Source organism: Saimiri boliviensis, chromosome 3, assembly GCF_048565385.1.
Source record: "Saimiri boliviensis isolate mSaiBol1 chromosome 3, mSaiBol1.pri, whole genome shotgun sequence".
In the NCBI taxonomy this organism is placed as follows: Eukaryota; Metazoa; Chordata; class Mammalia; order Primates; family Cebidae; genus Saimiri; species Saimiri boliviensis.
In genome coordinates, this window is record NC_133451.1 from 172,877,958 (window position 1) to 172,893,598 (window position 15,641).

General features: G+C 32.7%; 1 protein-coding gene across 2 annotated transcripts in view; it reads left to right on the forward strand.

Annotated features, from left to right (window-relative positions):
* Nucleotides 1-15,641, forward strand: part of FBXO8 (F-box protein 8) — a 50,468-nt gene that overhangs the window by 8,514 nt on the left and 26,313 nt on the right. For both annotated transcript variants that reach the window (XM_010349369.3, XM_039479176.2), the window contains exons 2-3: nt 12,098-12,434; nt 15,397-15,523. In XM_010349369.3, coding sequence (XP_010347671.1) covers nt 12,106-12,434; nt 15,397-15,523 — 456 coding nt within the window. In that variant the 5' untranslated portion in view covers nt 12,098-12,105. The remainder of the gene's footprint in view (nt 1-12,097; nt 12,435-15,396; nt 15,524-15,641) is intronic.

Sequence of the window (15,641 nt, forward strand, 5' to 3'; positions counted from 1 at the left end):
AGTATCTAGAAATAGAGTGGTCCCTTGTATGCTTTACCTAGTTTCTCTGATTGGTAACAGTTTTGTAAATGTAATACACTATCAGAACCAGAATTTTGACATTGATACAATTCCTCTATCTTATTCATATTTCCCCAGTTTTATTTTTACTCAGTGTACATATGTGTGTGTGTATGAAGTTCTGTGCAAGTTCACATATCCAGCACCATAGGCAATATAGTAAATAATTGTAACACAACAGGGATCTCTCATGCTGCACTTTTATAACCATACCCACCTTTCTCCTGGTTAATGATGTTGATCATCTTATCATGTTCCTATTTGCCATTTGTATATCCTCTTTGGTGAAATGTGTGCTCCTATCTTTTGCCCATTTTTAAACTGGTTTTTTTTAAACTGTTGTTTGGAAAGTTGTTTATATATTCTAGGTTCTAGCCTTTCAGATATGTGGTTTACAGATTTTTTTTCAGTCTGTAGGCTGTCCTTTCATCTAAATGTAGACTTTCAAAGACCAAAACTTTTTAATTTTGATGAGTTCCATTGGATCAATTGTTACTTTCATGATGATGCTTTTGATGTTGATATCTGAGAACTCTTTGCCTAGCCTTATGCCCCAAAGATTTCCTTCTATGTATTTTCCTGAAATTTTTGTAGTTTTGTGTTTTATGTTTAACTCTATGGTCCATTTTGAGTTTACTTTTGTAAAAAGTGTAAGGTTTAGATCAAGGTTCATCTAACTCACTTTTTAAAAAATCAGTGTTTACCAATCATTTGTTCAGTCAACAAATATTTTCTGAGCACTTTATATGCCAAGGCACTGTGTTTGATACTGGATATATTCATGTAGCCTCTTGTGTGGAGTCAGTTCCTTGTTTTAGTACTTTCAGTTGTCATTTTGCATGGTACCGTATTAACTGAAACTAGTGCATGTTGGAACTGTGGCCTTGCTTTGTGCATTCCCATGGTGCTGTTAACCAGTAATTAGCACAGAACTATACAAAGCAAGGACTGCCTTGTATAATTTAAATATATAAGCATATATTTTTAGCGTGTATTTTAGTGTTCATTTCTTTTAATAAACAAACTTTAAAATAAAATTGGACAAAAGTTTAATGTGATAGTGAATTTCAGTATTATCTGAATGGACATATGTTTGAGTAAATATTATAGTATAATCAAGAGATATGCTTTAAAATAGTGATCTCAACAACTGATACATTAATTCCAGAGGTCTAAGACGTTAGCATCCTATGCATAAAACACTTTCTAATTCAAATTACTAAGAATTTGAAGGTGTTACAAAGATTTGTAGTAGAAATTTCTTCTTGTCAATTGACAGACATGTTTTGTGGTACATCCAAATGGACCTTTGACGTGACTCTTCTCAAGAATTCTTGATGTTAATCATTTCTAGAAACATATCGGCAATGACTAAAGATCATAGTGCCTAATTCTGTTATTACTAATGACTAAATATTTGACCTTTTCTGCTAGACTTTTTTTATATATAGTGTATCAGTCTAAGCAAAATCAGCTTCTATTTCCTTTGTATACACATGTACTAGTTGTTATTTCTTTCCCCCAGCAAAGGGCATCTTTCCAAATTTCACAGATCCTAAATTAATGAAGCTTAGGGCCAGGATTATGACTACTCAGGTCATTAAATCCACAGTAGTCAGGTGTAATTTGAAATGAGGGAAACTAAATAATAGTTATCATTTAAAGAGGGTAAGAGGGATGAGTACAAAACTACCTTTTATTGCAGACTCTACCTACTATGGATTAAGTTCCGTAAATTTTATCCCCGCTAAGTCCCACAGAATAAGAATTGTTATCCATTATTTTACTAATGAGAAAAATGAGAATCAGAGATTAGGCTAGTCAGATTCCATATTGGGGTTTGATCCTGATCTTTTTTCATATCAAAGCCTATTTGCTTTCCCCAAGAACAGTAGTACCCTGAAAGAGTAGCTGCAGCTGGGAGCAACCATGGAGGTAATAAACAGTGACGGGGTAAAATGAGATAAGAACCAGTGATGAAGAAACAGATGGTAAATTGCCTTTGCCATCCATGGGCTCCAACAGTTCTGGAAATATGGTTTGTGGGTTAAGAATAAAGCTTTGGACTCAGACCTGAGTTTGAATCGTAAATCTTTCATTTTCCCAGCTGTGAAATCTCAAGCAAATTTGCTTAAATTAACTCTCTGAATCACTATTTCCTTAACTGTAAATTTAGCATAATAACACCTCCCTGTTGGTTGTTGTGAGGGTTAAAATGAGATACAACAAACTTAACAGAGTGCTTGGCAAAGAGTATTTCATTAATGGTTTGTAGCACAAAATAATATTGTTAATGTTTATATTATTAAATAGTATATAAATAAATGTTATATGTATGCATAATAATATGTACAAAAGGAGGGAAGAGAGCCAGGAATTCATTCTAAGGCTTAAATCTCCATACGCAAGAAATAATTAAAGGGATTTTTTATTCTACTTTGTTAGAATAAAAAAATGAATATCTCTGCCCTTTAAAATAGGAGATTCCTATCAAAAATGGCAAAAATAATTCCTACTGAAATTTTGATGATTTCTAACAGTAGGTTTCCTGCTACTCTTATACTGTGATGCTGAGTATTTATCTCTTTATTAGTGGATTTTAGTCTGTATTACATTGAGCCCTAAGGCAGTAATTCTTAAACTGAATACACAAACTCAGACACACATCTTTTTCAAATTTACATGCCTGGATTCCACAGCTAGGAGATTCGTGGTTACAGAAAAGATTGTAAGAGGAATAAAAGTAACCCTTGAATACTGTTTAGCCAGGTTTAAAAATTTTTAACATTTTACCACATTACCTTATTATTCTGTCTGTATAGATATAAATTTTACTGTTTTGCTGAACCATTTTGGAATAGGTTGCATACATCACACCATCACACTTCAGTGTGTGTTTCTTAAGAATGAGAATATACTTCTGTATAGCCATTTCACAGTTATGAAATTTAGGAAATTTGATATCAATAGCTGTGACACCATATTTTTATCCAGTCTTTAGCCCATGTGTCTAGTTTCTTATATATCTCAGTAATGTGCTATATAGCAATTTTTTTCCAATCCTGTTGACATATTGCACTTCGGTGGTGTGTTTTTAGTCTCTTTTAATCCAAAACTTTTCTTCTATTTTTTTTTTTTTTATGACTTAGCATTATTTATTTATTTTTTTAGGGACAGAGTTTTGCTCCATCACTCAGGCTGAAATGCAGTAGTGTAATCTTAGTTCACTGGAACCTCCAATTCCTAGCCTCAAGTGATCCTCCTGCCTCAGCCTCCTGAGTAGCTAGGACTAGAGGTGCGTGCCACCACACTCACCTAATTTTTTAATGTTTTAGAGAGACGAGCTCTCTGTGTTGCCCGGGCTGGCTGCAAGCACTCTTCCTGACCTTGCTCTCCCAAAGCACTGGGATTAGAGGCATGAGCCACCATTCCCAACCTGGCATTGGCATTTTTGAAGGAAAAAATTCTCTTATTTTACAGACTACATTTGAGTTTCTTTGATGTTCCCTATTATACTCAGATTGTAGGTTTTTATCTGAATAGGATTGATATGTCCTCAGGGGATCACATCTAGAGGCATATGATGTGCATTTGCCTCCTATTGGTAAATGTTCATTTTCATCATTTGGTTAAGGTTTTGTCTTATTTCTTTATTTTTTCTTGTAATTAATGATCGATATGTGGAAAGATACTTTAGGATTCTGTAAGTATTCCATTCTTTGTCAAACTCCAGATTAAGCAACATCCATTGATAATTCTCGCCTAAATTATTCTTTCTCTGATGGTAAAATGATAATTTTTCTAACCACATCATTCTTTCTATCTTCTTTAATTAGAATTCCATTCTGAAAAAGAGTTTTTCTTCTCCTTTATGTTTTTATTGATTATCATCAGTATAGACTCATGGATTCTTTTTTTTATGTGATAGATTATACAGTTGGTCCTCAGTGTTTGTGGATCTGCATGCACAGAGTCATCCAACCACAATTGAAACTATTTGAGAAAAAAATAGAAAATAACAATACAATGAATAATAAAAATTTTAAAATACAGTGTAACAACTATTTCCATAGCATTTACATTGTATTGGGTATTGTAAGTAATCAGGAGATGATTTAAAGTATACAGGAGGATATATACTATGCCATTTTACCAGTCCACTGCAAATACCAAGGGACAGTTAATTCGTTACTGTCATTTTTATTTTGATGTTCCAGGTTTAGCCAATAGGAGCCTCCTTCATATTAGCTCTTAATGTCGTTTTTACATTATCTCATTGCTTTTGCTTTGATTTGATTTGCTGTTAGTTCATTGAATACTCAGAATCCAAGTTTAAGAAACACTGCCTTAGGAGTTTCTTGGTAGCCCCTAGGGGGTCCCTAGTAGACTGGAAAGGTACAAGTTGAGAAAAAGATGCACCTTTTTACCATATTTGTGTATAGCAGAACTTTGATGAGTACCTACTATAGGTAAATGCCCCAAATATGTAATTTGTATAGTATAAGATTTTATAATTATATCTATTTAAATTAAGATTAAAACTAACTTTTATTGACAAGATACCGGGTGAAATCAGGAAAAATAAATCAAGTAATTGCTATGCAAGTGTTTCAGCTACACTTTAATGCTAAAACATTGGATCTTTGAGGCAATAAAAAGTGACTTACAGGTTTGTGCACCATATTGCGCTGGTGGTCCTTGCTTTGAGGTGATTAGTTTGACAGCCTGTATGCTGAGCCAATTGCAAATGTTAGGAGGGTGGTGGCAGGGAGTTTTTCTCTAGTGTCATTTAATTTCTTTAGCAAAAACGCTTCTTCATTTTGCCTGGGTGAGGGAATGGGGTTGGGTACATACCTAAGCATTATAGATATGTGATGTATGTATGTTGAGGGGGGAGGTTGTGGTCCATTGTTACATATGTATATATACATTATTTAATTCTCATAAAAATCATAAAAGGGTGATATCTTTATTGTTACTGTGTAGGGAAGGAAACAGTGACCCAGAGATGTTAATATCCTAATTCTTTTGCTTATTTCACTCTGAATTTCTCTCTTCCTTATCCTATGTTTTGGAGTCCCAAGCTTCTCAAGGTTTATGCAGGATACATAAGCTTCTGCTTTTTTCTCCATGTGATTCCAGACTATCCTTCTTTTTTCACTACATGGCTTCATTAGTAACCACTCCTCTGTCTACTTTTCATGTTGCAGAAATACGTTGAAATCTCATGTTCGTGAATATCCTGTTTTCCTTTTCTTTTAGGTATAGTTTCTACCTTTTTGATATGTTCTCTGTCATTTTATGGGAGAGAGAGGTGATAAATATATATGCTCTATCTTACAAGAATCCATCCAAGGTTGAGATTTTTTCCAAAAAAGTTCCTTAAAAGATTTTTTCAAAAGTGAGTCCAAACATTGTTTCTTCTATCTCCTGTTCAACTGATATCTTACAAATTGCAAATCATGTTAATGATATGATACCCTACCATTTATATTTATCCCAATATTTGTTTAAAACCTATTTCTAAAACATGAACATGAATAAAAATGAATTTAAAGTTAGGCATATTAAATTTAAGCTCTGTAATACCAAAAGAGCTTTTGTAGAAAGAAAAACACCGTATATCCATATTAATCCTAGATGTAACTTTACTGAAATGTTATCAGGTGTGAGTGCAACAGATCATATACGGGTGATAGTGGCTGTTTGCTCTAGAAAATGACCTTTAGCTAAGTAGGAAACTTTATGCAGTCTTCTAGATAAATATCTTTCAAAGGCATTGTTTATTTTTTAATAAAGCTGGAATCTTTCTAAAATCGTTACTTTCCATTTATGTCTTCCCAACTTCTGTGGAAATTATCAATTTAAGTTTACAAATAGTGTCTGAATCTTCTGTTGTAAGTATTCATTTTATTACCATTCTTTCCCCCCCCCCCGCCTTTTTTTTTTCTGAGACATAGTCTCATTCTGTTGCCCAGGCTGGAGTGCAGTGGCACCTTCTCGGCTCACTGCAACCTCTGCCTCCCGGGTTCAAATGAGACGTGGTTTCGCCATGTTGGACAGGCCAGTCTGGAACGCCTGACTTCAAGTGATCAGCCCGCCTTGGCTCCCCAAAGTGCTGGGATTACAGGCGTGATCCACTGCACCTGCCACATTTCATTTCCATTCTGGCAAATAGGGGAAAATGTGAAGTATGATTGCTTTGGGGTTTTCCCCCTATGTTTGTTTGTTTGTTTGTTTGTTTTTGGTCTCCTCTGTAAGGAAGAGTTTCAACTTGGAAATCTTACAGATAATTTTTTGGTAGCATAATCCTTCTTCTGTGACCTAAATAATTAGGAAATTTTGGTTTACTTCTGTCAGATGATAAATAATGAAGTTCTGTTTCTACTTTTGTAGACCAGGAAAACATATGTTTGGTTTCATTTTGAAGCTCCTTAGAAAGAACTTTATAGATGCTCTCAACATGATAAGGAAGCTTTGAACAAAATAAATTCAAATTTTGAAGAAAAGGCAAGGAATATCTTTAATCTCACTAATTTACAGTTAATTCTCATTATAATTTTGTATTTGTGAATTTGCCTACTCACTAACATTTATTTGTATCTCCCAAAACAGTACTCCTGGTGCTTTTGCAGTCTTTAGCAAATGCACAAGACCTGAAAAAAATGTGTTGTTCAAGGTGCACATTCCCAGCTGAAATTAAAGGCAAGGCTCTGCCTTCTTATCTTAGCTCTCATTATTAACAAGTGTCTTTTTTGTGGCTTACATAATGCCACATTTCCCACATTTTTGTGCTTTTTCTTAGTGATTTTATTGTTTAAAATGGCCCCCAGACATAGTGCAGAAGTGTTGTCTAGTTTTCCTGAGTATTGTGCCTTATGGAGAAAGCACATGTTAGATAAGCCTCATTCAAGCCTGAGTTACAGTGCTGTTGAGTTCATGGTTAATGAATTAACAATATATATTAAATGTCTTTCAGCAGAAACACACATAAAACATGCTTTTGTATTGATCAGTTAATGAAAATATTGTGACCAGAGGCTTGCAGTAACCCTGTAATTTCCTAGGAACAGTGGTTCAGTGTTGCTAATTCAGTGTTTGCAGAAATGTTATAGAACATAATTGCCATGAATAACAAGAAGCAACTGGATTTCTTTTATTTCTATAAGAGGTAGACTAACATAGACTAAATATGCTCTTAGAAGAGTAAATGTTTTTTCAAAGAAAGAAATAACTATTTTCTCTACCTATTTTGAGTGAACAAATAAAAGCTGTAGTTTCATCACAGAATCCATATTTACACCAAAACTAGTGATTTCAAATACATAAACTTCTTTTGTGTTGTTTTTTTTTCAACTTGAAATTTTTTACATAGTCAGTGATTTCACATTGCAACTGAACTTTTCTTACCAAACAATTTCTGCAAGTGACAGGACAGTACTATATCTTTTATGATATTATATTTCAATTTTAAATCTTTATACCAAGATATTATTAAAACTGTAAGACAAAGCTGAAGACTTTATACTTTGAAATTAAGTATTAATTGGTTCAGTCTAAACACTGTTTTCAAGAGTTTGAAATCATGGACCCAGCATGAAACTGCCTCACATTCTGCATCTCTTTTCGAGCTAGCATTGACGGATTTTCCCTTAATTTTTAATTTTAGTTTTAATTTTTTTTAGAGACAAGGTCTCACTCTGTCACTCAGGCTGGAGTGCAGTGGTGTGATCATAGCTTACTGTAACCTCAAACTCCTGAGCTCAAGCGATCCTCCTGCCTCAGACTCCTGAGTGGTTAGGTCTACAGGCATGCCCCATCACACCCAGCTAACTTGTATTTTGTAGAAATGGGGTCTCTGTTGCCCGGTATGGTCTTAAACTCTTGGTCTCAAGCAGTCCTCTTGCCTCAGCCTCTCGAAGTGCTGGCATTATAGGCATGAGTCACCACATCTTGATGGATTATTAACAATAATATGAGGACCTATTTCATGACACCACTGTCAGCACCATCCTCAGGGATGCTGAGTTTTTTAAATTTTTTGTGAACATAGCCTTTTTTGTATTTTAGAATTTTTTGTTGTTGTTGCTGGGTCATTGATATAAAAGAATTACATTTACAAGAAGAAAAAAACATAAAAACATGATCAAAATATGAAATAACGAAAGGAGATGAATTGTTTGTAGAGGCCCTACAAAGCTGTGCAAGTAGCAACATGAGCAAATAAGCTTATTTAACAGGCAGGACATCAGAACAATTGAAGTATCATCAAATAAGTTTTATGAAAGTGCTTATTTTCAGTTGATAAAACATGCTTGTCAAAGTAATATCTAATGTGTATTGACTGTTAGCCATGAAATGAATTTTATGTACATTATCTTATTTAACACAACAGCTTTTGAACTGTAGATATTATTGCTTTTTACATTGTACATGAAGAAACTAAAACTCAGAATAGTCAAGTAACTTCTCCACGGTTCTGTAAGCAATAAGTAATAAAGTCAGGATTTAAACTCAGGTCTGTCTGACTTCTAGACCCATACTACTGTACTCCCTCCATGACTTGCTTCACTTATGCAATAGATGTCATGCCATTTTGAGAGTTTTATCGCTTTTCTGACAGTTACATCCATGTTTCACATCCCTGTTACCCTAAGAAAGATAGGGAATGAGTGGGGACAGAACACTACAGACTCCGTTTTCTTTCTCCAAATGCTAAACTCATGATGTTACTCTTTCTCAGAGTGCTTTATCATTACTGTGTTTTTACTCAGGATCAATAACTGCTTTAAAGGGAAACAAAATTCCCAAGGGGACAATTTGCAGTATTGTTTAGCAGTAGGAATACAGAAAATGACGTATAATCTGGCAGTTTTTTTGTCTGACTACCTATATATAAGCCTCAACCCTCCAACTTCCCCATTATTATTTATTATTATTATTATTATTACTATTATAAAGAACCAGCTGCTGGCTTTACCTCTTTCTACCTGCTGGATGCTTTCTGAATCATATTATCCAGTGCTCAATTTAAGTGATCCCCATTAAAGTCCAGAGCCTAGGGAAATCACCCTGATTCTTCGTTTCCTAGCAGCAGGCCTAAGAGTAGCAACAGTTGCTTAACCATATGCCACTAGAAAGATTCTGTAGGAAAGTAGACTGAAGTTGTTAATAAATGCTTTAAATATTGAAACTTCAGATACTGCAGTTACCATGTTTGATAATTTACTTTCGGTGGTACAAAAACAAAAGAGAAGAATAAATTTAATTATTTAACAGCTGTGCTGGGTGAGCTTAGCAGTTAACATGATTTCTAGATATTTTCTTGTTGAGTTAAACAGAGGAATAGCCATGGTGAAAATAAAATATTTTTATTGATGATGAGTAGACTTAAAATGTTCAATATGTGTCCAAATTAAGTTGTACTTATGTTGTACTGTGACATGGCACATTTAAACATGAAACAGATATAAAACTTGTACTTACAGATTTTTGTTGACATTCTCTATTTTTTGTAATCATTTCTACTATATTCAAGGTTTTGCCTTTTCCAGAATGTCTTAGAATCATACAGTAAAGAACTTTTTTAGATTTCCTTCTTTTATTTAACATTAATAATAGGCACTTAAGGTTCCTTCATGTCTTTTCATTGCTTTATAGCTCATTTCTGTTTAGTGCTAAATAGTTTTCCATAGTATAGATATACTGTACCACAGCTAATTTATACATTCACATGATGAACATCATAGTTGCTTACAAGTTTTGAAAATTAATTACTAAACCTGCTTTAAACATTCACATTTAGGTTTTTGTGTGGATATAAGCCTTCATCTTATTTAGGTAAATACCACGGAGTGCTAATGCTGAATCGTATTCACATGATGAACATCATAGTTGCTTACAAGTTTTGAAAATTAATTACTAAACCTGCTTTAAACATTCACATTTAGGTTTTTGTGTGGATATAAGCCTTCATCTTATTTAGGTAAATACCACGGAGTGCTAATGCTGAATCGTATAAAGTATGTTTAATTTTTAAAGAAACTACCTGTCTTCTAAAGTGGTTGTGTCATTTGTATTCCTACATCCTTGCTAGCATTTGGTATTGTCACTGTTTTGGATATACTCTTTTAATGGGTGTGTAGTAGTAGCTTATTGTCATTTTATTTTCAATTCCCTCATATCATGTTGAACATCTTTTCATATGCTTATTTGCCCTTTGTGTGTGTGTATATATATATAGATATATATATTTTGGTGAAGTATCTATTCAGATCTTTTGATCATTTATAAAAGTCGATTATTATTGCTGAGGTTTAAGTATTCTTTGCATATTTTGGATATACAGTCCTTTTATCTTATATGTGTTTTGCAAACATTTTCTCCTGGTCTGTGGCTTGTCTTTTTGTTTTCTTGATATTCTATATTTTTTAAAGAATTTTATCTGTATAGCTTAACCACTGATTTAGGAAGAAATACCATGGTGGTGTGTGTAGTAGGGAGAGAAAGATTATCTTTTGTGCCTTCTTTTCAAAAACATATATTCCCACATTTTAAAATTATTAATGTCTTTCTTCTCTTTGTACCTCCCTACCATACCTTTATAGTTTAAGCTGCTGGTATTCCAAGCAGTGAAATTTAAAGTGGGGTTAAAAATTATCCCAGACTATTTTTTCTGTTTTAATCAACAGATGACCTAATTTAGGGACCATTACCCAAACAATAACCAATGATTTAGTAAAGAAATTCATGAATTATACCTTTTTGAATACTAAAATAATAGTGTCTTTGACATTCTTTGAAGTTCCACTCAATTTTCAAATTATTTCTTATTTTAAAATAGTCACTGCTGTTGGTTGGGTTGCTTTTTGTTTCCTGGGGTTTTTGCTTTTGTTTTTGTTAGTCTTTATTGTAAACAGTTAATTAAAACACCACCGTATTTTAAATTCAGGTCATGCTATAAAAATTATTTGACTATTTTTATGATTTTATGAGAAAGTCAGTATCTTTTCCAAGTTTTTGAAACACACACTGGTATTAGTAGTCAACTTGAGTTGATAAAACAAAAACATTTTGCTTGAAAAAGAGATCATGAAAGTAATTATTTGTATTTGTTAAAAATTCTGATTTAGTTGTTCTCAATGACTTTATTTGCTCCAGAAAAGCTATTTAAAGGCAATGCCAAATCTAGATCTAGGAATTTTCTAATACATTTGTATACAAGCAAGTCAATATATGTTACAGGCAAATGTAAAATGCTGTGGTGGGAGGTCGGATTGTGGTGGGGTTACTGGAGCACGCCTTCTTCTGGTACCTTTTCCCAGGAACCTCTGAGGAATCCATAGGGATTTGTGGAGAAGAATTAGAAAATTAGTGTAAATTATAATTTTTAATTTAAGGCAACAACAAAACGAAATAGTCGACTATTACTGAGCTATTTATCATGGATTTCTAGGTGTCTAATTTATAAGGTTTCTGAATTAGACTTCAGGGCCTATGTTACATTTTATTACAGTCTACAACATAAGTGTAGACTGGCAAGAATTAAACTAAAAGCCTGTTTCCCAGCTGTTACGCATCTGGGAGTTTGGTTAAAAGGGGCTAGCTTAACTTAGACTGAATTGTGATAAAAAGCAGGGTCTGGAGGCCTTTTAACTAAAGTCTGTGCTCTAATCAGAGCTGTATTTAATACTAGCCCATAAGTCCACATAATTATAATTTGTAAGAGTATTAAGGACATCAGTAATTTTTAAATCTTACCACGTGAAAAATGATTATGCCACCTATGGACTTTAAAAGTAGTTAGCAAACTGGGGTAAAGGTGATGATTGAACTAAGTAGTTCTGAAACTTTGCCTATCAAAATCTGCACTTAAAATATTCCAACTATTCTTTGTAATATATTACGGGTTTTAATAGATTTTAATGAGGAGTTTTAATTCTGATAAATGAATGCTTCATGTCGATTTTGTTATACCACTGGGGAAAATGGGTTACTTTTAAAATGTCACCCTTATTACATTCTGGCTTTTTCCCAGGCTTGCAGATGGGTCAAGGGCTGTGGAGAGTGGTCAGAAACCAGCAGCTACAACAAGAAGGCTACAGTGAGCAAGGCTACCTCACCAGAGAGCAGAGCAGGAGAATGGCTGCAAACAGCATTTCTAACACCAGTCATCGTAAACAAGTCCAGGGAGGCATTGACATATATCATCTTTTGAAGGCAAGGAAATCTAAAGAACAGGAAGGATTCATTAATTTGGAAATGTTGCCTCCTGAGCTAAGCTTTACCATCTTATCCTACCTGAATGCAACTGACCTTTGCTTGGCTTCATGTGTTTGGCAGGACCTCGCGAATGATGAACTTCTCTGGCAAGGGTAAGTTAAACCCACCAATGTTGAATTCAGGTATCTCTAAACACAATCATGCTTAAATGTTCTTTTTATAATATATATTATGAAATATTTTGTTTAAACTTGGGCTTGTACTTTGAGTTACTCCTTATTAAAACCTGGAAAAATATACAGTTAGCATCACAGTCAAATTTGATATTGCGAAAAGGTGGACAATAAAAAATAGAATAATAACTACAGTTAAAAGAACGGTTACCAATCAAGCTTTGAGAGTTTAGTATAAATCAGAAACTCTCAGTTTATTCTAAAAATACTGCAAAGTTGTGGAGTGAAAATTTCTAATTTAAAAGTTGGAGTGTTCATGTGTTGTGTAGTTTCTGCTTCCTGTATGTATCACATCTGAAGACTAGGCAGGGTTCAAAATCAATGAATAATCCTCAAATGTTAATGTTTTTATTTTCTTCATGTAGAGCATACATGTGTACATTTTTACTTAATTCTGTATTTCTTCAAAGGTGTTTCTTACAATAAAATTTAACTGGTGAAAATTTTATCTACTTTTTATTTTTTTTCTAAGCACCATTTCAGTGAGGTAGGCAAATAATAGAAAACAAGAGAACAAACAGTTGTTTTTATTTACTTGCTGAACTTAAAATACATTATATTAATTTTCGCATTGTGCTTGTTTGAATTAAAACTACAAATAGAACATTTTCTGGAATATAATCCGTTTTATTGAACCTAAGTTACTCTTTAAATAGCATCATAAACTTTAACAAAAAATATAGGTACATGATTTTTTTTTATCCTGAAAATATTACCAAACATGAAATCATTGGATCGCAGATCCAGCCTCCTTTACCAAAGTTTATTTGTCTTATTATCTTGAAGTGGATCTTTATAAAAATAAAGAATATAACTAGAAACAAACATCTTTTTAAGACTTCAAATAATTTCTAACTAGAAATCTAAGTGAGAGACTTAATAATTGCAAACTTTAGTCAAAATATATTTCCAGTAATAACATTCCTAAGTTAGACTTTCTGATGTCACAGAGTTATCATATAACTTATGTAGGTCATTTCTCAACCTCTAAATAGATAAAAATCATCAATATTATATCTTATTATTCTTTTACTCATTCGTTTGTCGTAGTGAAAATACTATGTGAGAGGAAATTCTATTAATAAGGAGTCTTTAAATAACAGTTAATTTTTTAATCATGTAATTGTAAGAGGAAATGAAAGTACTTTTAAACTGGCTTATTCTTTATAATCTCTCTTCTACATTTTAATATTCCTCACCAACTTAATTTCTGTTTCTTTATTTGAACTTTTTTAAAAGTTTAATTTCTATTTTTACCTGAAGTCAATCAGAATGTATTCTCCATTTGGGGTTTAAATCTCAATGAACAATTATGAAATTATGAATTTATGAAAGAAATGTTTGCCATGATTATGCCTATTTTTATAATACTTGGATTTTCTTTCTTAATAATAAATTGCTTCTATTTGAAATTAAATGCTGGCCTAGTTTTAATTTCAACTTTGGGTGTATTCAAAGTTCAATACTTTGATGTTAGGAAATCCTCTGGTTTTCACATAGCTTAGTACTAAAACTCTAGTTTTGAGTTGTATTGGGACTAGGTTAAAGAGACTGAAAAAATATTGATAATATTCTAAACAATTTTTTATACTTACAGTTTTCAGTCAATGATTTTACTTGGTTGGTAAAAATAATACAGTAGTATAAATCAACTACCAAGAGGATAGTCTCATATTAACCCAGATAATTTTACCCCCTTGTCGTCATAATTTTTGATGTTATATGCTCAGATAGTAACTTTATCTTGTTGCCCTGCACTTTGTGTGTGTGTTTAAAAAAAAAAAAAAAAGGAAATTTGAGGCAGAAATTAATAATGAAGAGACAGTTTCTTTTGTCTCAGCTAGTAGCAGGTGACTTTGAATATACAACAAATCAGAGAATTTTGAGACAAAGACTCATTACAATTGTATCGATATAATTTCAGTATTCCCTGTCTCTAAAATAATGCATTTATATTTAAGGTTCTTTGGCCGATATCCAGAATTTTCAGGCATTATAATAAGATAAAACTTTGGCTTTCAAATAACTGGTAGATATTGCCTCTGTAAAGAGTTAGAAACAACTATCACAATCTGCAGTGTGTTTTGAGATATGAACTGTTAGTATTTTGAGTTTTATAGAATTTCTAAATAATGTGTCATGCTGATAGTAAAGAACCAGTGTTTTTGAAGCAGTATCTTAAAAACAGCTATATTTAACATCATAGCTTAATGAATGTAGTGAAGTTGTAGCATTACAAACACTTTCTATATTTAATTTGTCTGTTGTAACAGGTGTATAATTTGAAAAAAATAAAGTTGTTTCCCTGCCCAGAAATCTTTTCCTCCTGTTTAGTTTTATTTCACAATGGTGCACATAGTACTTAATAAATCCTATTTAGATTCTTGGTTAATGTTGCAAGCTCTGGATTAAGACTCATTGGGTTGAAATCCTGCATCTATACATGTGATCTTGGGCAACTGTTTTGTCTCTGTGTTTCTTATCTGTACCACCAACATCATAGCATTGTTGTGAAGATTAGGCAAGCTAATACAATTAAAATACTTAAAATAGGGTCTGACATCTAGTAAGCACTCAGTAAATGTTAGCTATTATTACTATTATTATGAACAGTTTATATTTAACTTCAGTAGTACTCATGAATATTATTAATCTTTGTAACTCATATTTATTAGATGCTGTCAAAATTGCTAAATTTAAGGCATCTATCATACTCTAGGAAACAAATAGAAAACAAGTACAAACTTAAAATTTTTAAACTTTAGAGCTATAAAATTCAATTTTATATTATTTCAGGTTACTATTTTTTCATGTATATGCATATTTAACTTAGGAAATTAAATATAGTAATATTTTCTTGTCTCATTTTCTGATTTTACAGGTTGTGCAAATCCACTTGGGGTCACTGTTCTATATACAATAAGAACCCACCTTTAGGATTTTCTTTTAGAAAATTGTATATGCAGCTGGATGAAGGCAGCCTCACCTTTAATGCCAACCCAGATGAGGTTAGTGAAGAACTTGAATATTTGTATACAGTGAACTTTATTACTATCTTGCTGAAGCTTTCCAATATGATAAACTAGCAGGGAAAATAATAAGTCATTGAACATGCTTTTTTAATCA